Source organism: Myotis davidii, unplaced genomic scaffold (genome assembly GCF_000327345.1).
Source record: "Myotis davidii unplaced genomic scaffold, ASM32734v1 scaffold9, whole genome shotgun sequence".
Taxonomy (NCBI): domain Eukaryota; kingdom Metazoa; phylum Chordata; class Mammalia; order Chiroptera; family Vespertilionidae; genus Myotis; species Myotis davidii.
The window spans coordinates 1,302,901-1,304,917 of record NW_006299435.1 but is presented as its reverse complement, the minus strand read 5'-3'; the positions used below and the strand labels follow the sequence as shown (position 1 = coordinate 1,304,917).

At 37.6% G+C, this 2,017-nt stretch overlaps 1 protein-coding gene across 1 annotated transcript in view; it reads left to right on the top strand.

Moving 5' to 3' along the window:
* LMLN (leishmanolysin-like (metallopeptidase M8 family)) overlaps window positions 1–2,017 on the top strand; it is a 68,110-nt gene that overhangs the window by 17,837 nt on the left and 48,256 nt on the right. The window contains 1 exon segment of the mRNA XM_006775008.1: window positions 788–885. Coding sequence (XP_006775071.1) covers window positions 788–885 — 98 coding nt within the window.

The window sequence follows — 2,017 nt, the reverse complement described above, 5'->3', positions numbered from 1 at the left end:
CTGGATATGATATTCTCTTTACTCCTAGTTGTAGAATTTCCACTCAGCCAGCCCTCCTGTGGTTCTGGATGTTGTCCGTTCCCTTTTTCAGGCTTAATTTGAATTGGTTGTTTAAGGCAGCAATCTCCGGCGTTAACCTATGCCGCCATCTTCGGTTCTCCCAAGGGTTTTATTGTTTTGCATTTTATATTTAGGTCTACAGTCCATTTTGAGTTAATTTTATGAAGAATGTTAGGTGTGTGTCTAGATTCATTTTTCCCCATATGGATATCCAGTTGTTCTAAAACCATTTGTTGAAAAGATTATCTGCTCCATTGTGTTGCCTTTTTTCCCCTTTGTCAAAGCTCAGTTGACTGTATTTATGTGGTTCTATTTCTGGTCTCTCTATTCTGTTCTATTGCTCTGTCTCTGCTTTTGCCAGTACTACACTGTCTTGATTACTGTAGCTTTATAGTAAGTCATGAAGTTAGGTAGTGTCAGTCCTCTAACTTTGTTCTTCTTTAATACTGTGTTGGCTATTCTAAGTCTTTTATCTATATGTAAATTTTAGAATCATTTGATTTATATCCACAATATAACCTGCTGAGATTTTGATTAGGATTACACTGAATATATACATCAAGTTGAGCCTATGCATAAATATGAAATATCTCTCTGTCTATTTATTCTTTATTTTTATTCTGGGTATTGCACTTGAAATTTAGTCGATTAATTTTACATTATGACCTCAATTGACTAATCTGTACAACATCTTTTTAAAAACTTTAAACCTATTCCTTTGTTTCAGATCATAAATAAGGTCCATCTTAAAGCAAATCATGTTGTAAAGAGAGATGTTGATGAACATTTAAGAATCAAGACTGTCTATGATAAAAGTATTGAAGAGTAAGTATATCATTATTTTGTGATCATTTTATTAAGAATCAAACTTTAAAAAAAATTTTTTTTATTGCTCTCAGAGAGGAAGAGAGAGATAGAAACATCAATGATGAGAATCATTGATTGGCTGCCTCCTGCACATGCCCTACTGGGCATCAAGCCTGCAACCCAGGCATATGCCTTTGATAGGAATCAAACCAGGGACCCTTCAGTCCACAGGCCAACACTCTGTCCACTGCACCGAACCAGCTAGGGTAAGAATCAAACTTTTAAAGATATTTTTATCTGTTATCTGAAGTTCCATAGGTTGAACTCAGAGCCAGTACATCTTCAAGATGGACTCATTTGGAAAGATGATAGCCATGGGATATGATCAAAATCTATATATCGCCGAAACCGGTTTGGCTCAGTGGATAGAGCGTTGGCCTGCGGACTGAAGGGTCCCAGGTTCGATTCCGGTCAAGGGCATGTACCTGGGCTGTGGGCACATCCCCGGTGGGAGATGTGCAGGAGGCAGCTGATCGATGTTTCTCTCTCATCGATGTTTCTGACTCTCTATCTCTCTCCCTTCCTCTCTGTAAAAATCAATAAAATATATTTTTAAAAAAATCTATATATCATGTCCAGCTGATGTGGTTCAGTGGTTGAGCATCAACCCATGCGCCAAGAGGTCACGGCTCTATTCCCAGTCAGGGCACATGCCCAGGTTGAGGGCTCCATCCCCAGTAGGGGGTGTGTAGGATGATGTTTTTTCTCTTATCTGTGTTTCTAACTCTCCCTTTCTCTCTCTCTAAAAATCAATACCTATTTTTAAAAAATTATACGCCATGCATAATTTGAACAAAACAAATGTGAATCTATTTGGATGTGGTCAATAACAGACCGAGAAGGCACCTCCTCAATAAGTACTTGGAAGAAAAATAAGAGGAAGTAATTTTATTTATTTTTTTATTTTTATTTTATTTTTATTTTTTTAATTTAATTTTTTATTACAAAGGGTATTACATATGTGTCCATTTTTCCCCCCCCACCCTAGACAGTCCCCTAGCCTCCCTTATCCCCCAATGTCTTATGTCCATTGGTTGTGCTTATATGCATGCATACAAGTCCTTTGGTTGATCTCTTACCCCCCTACCTC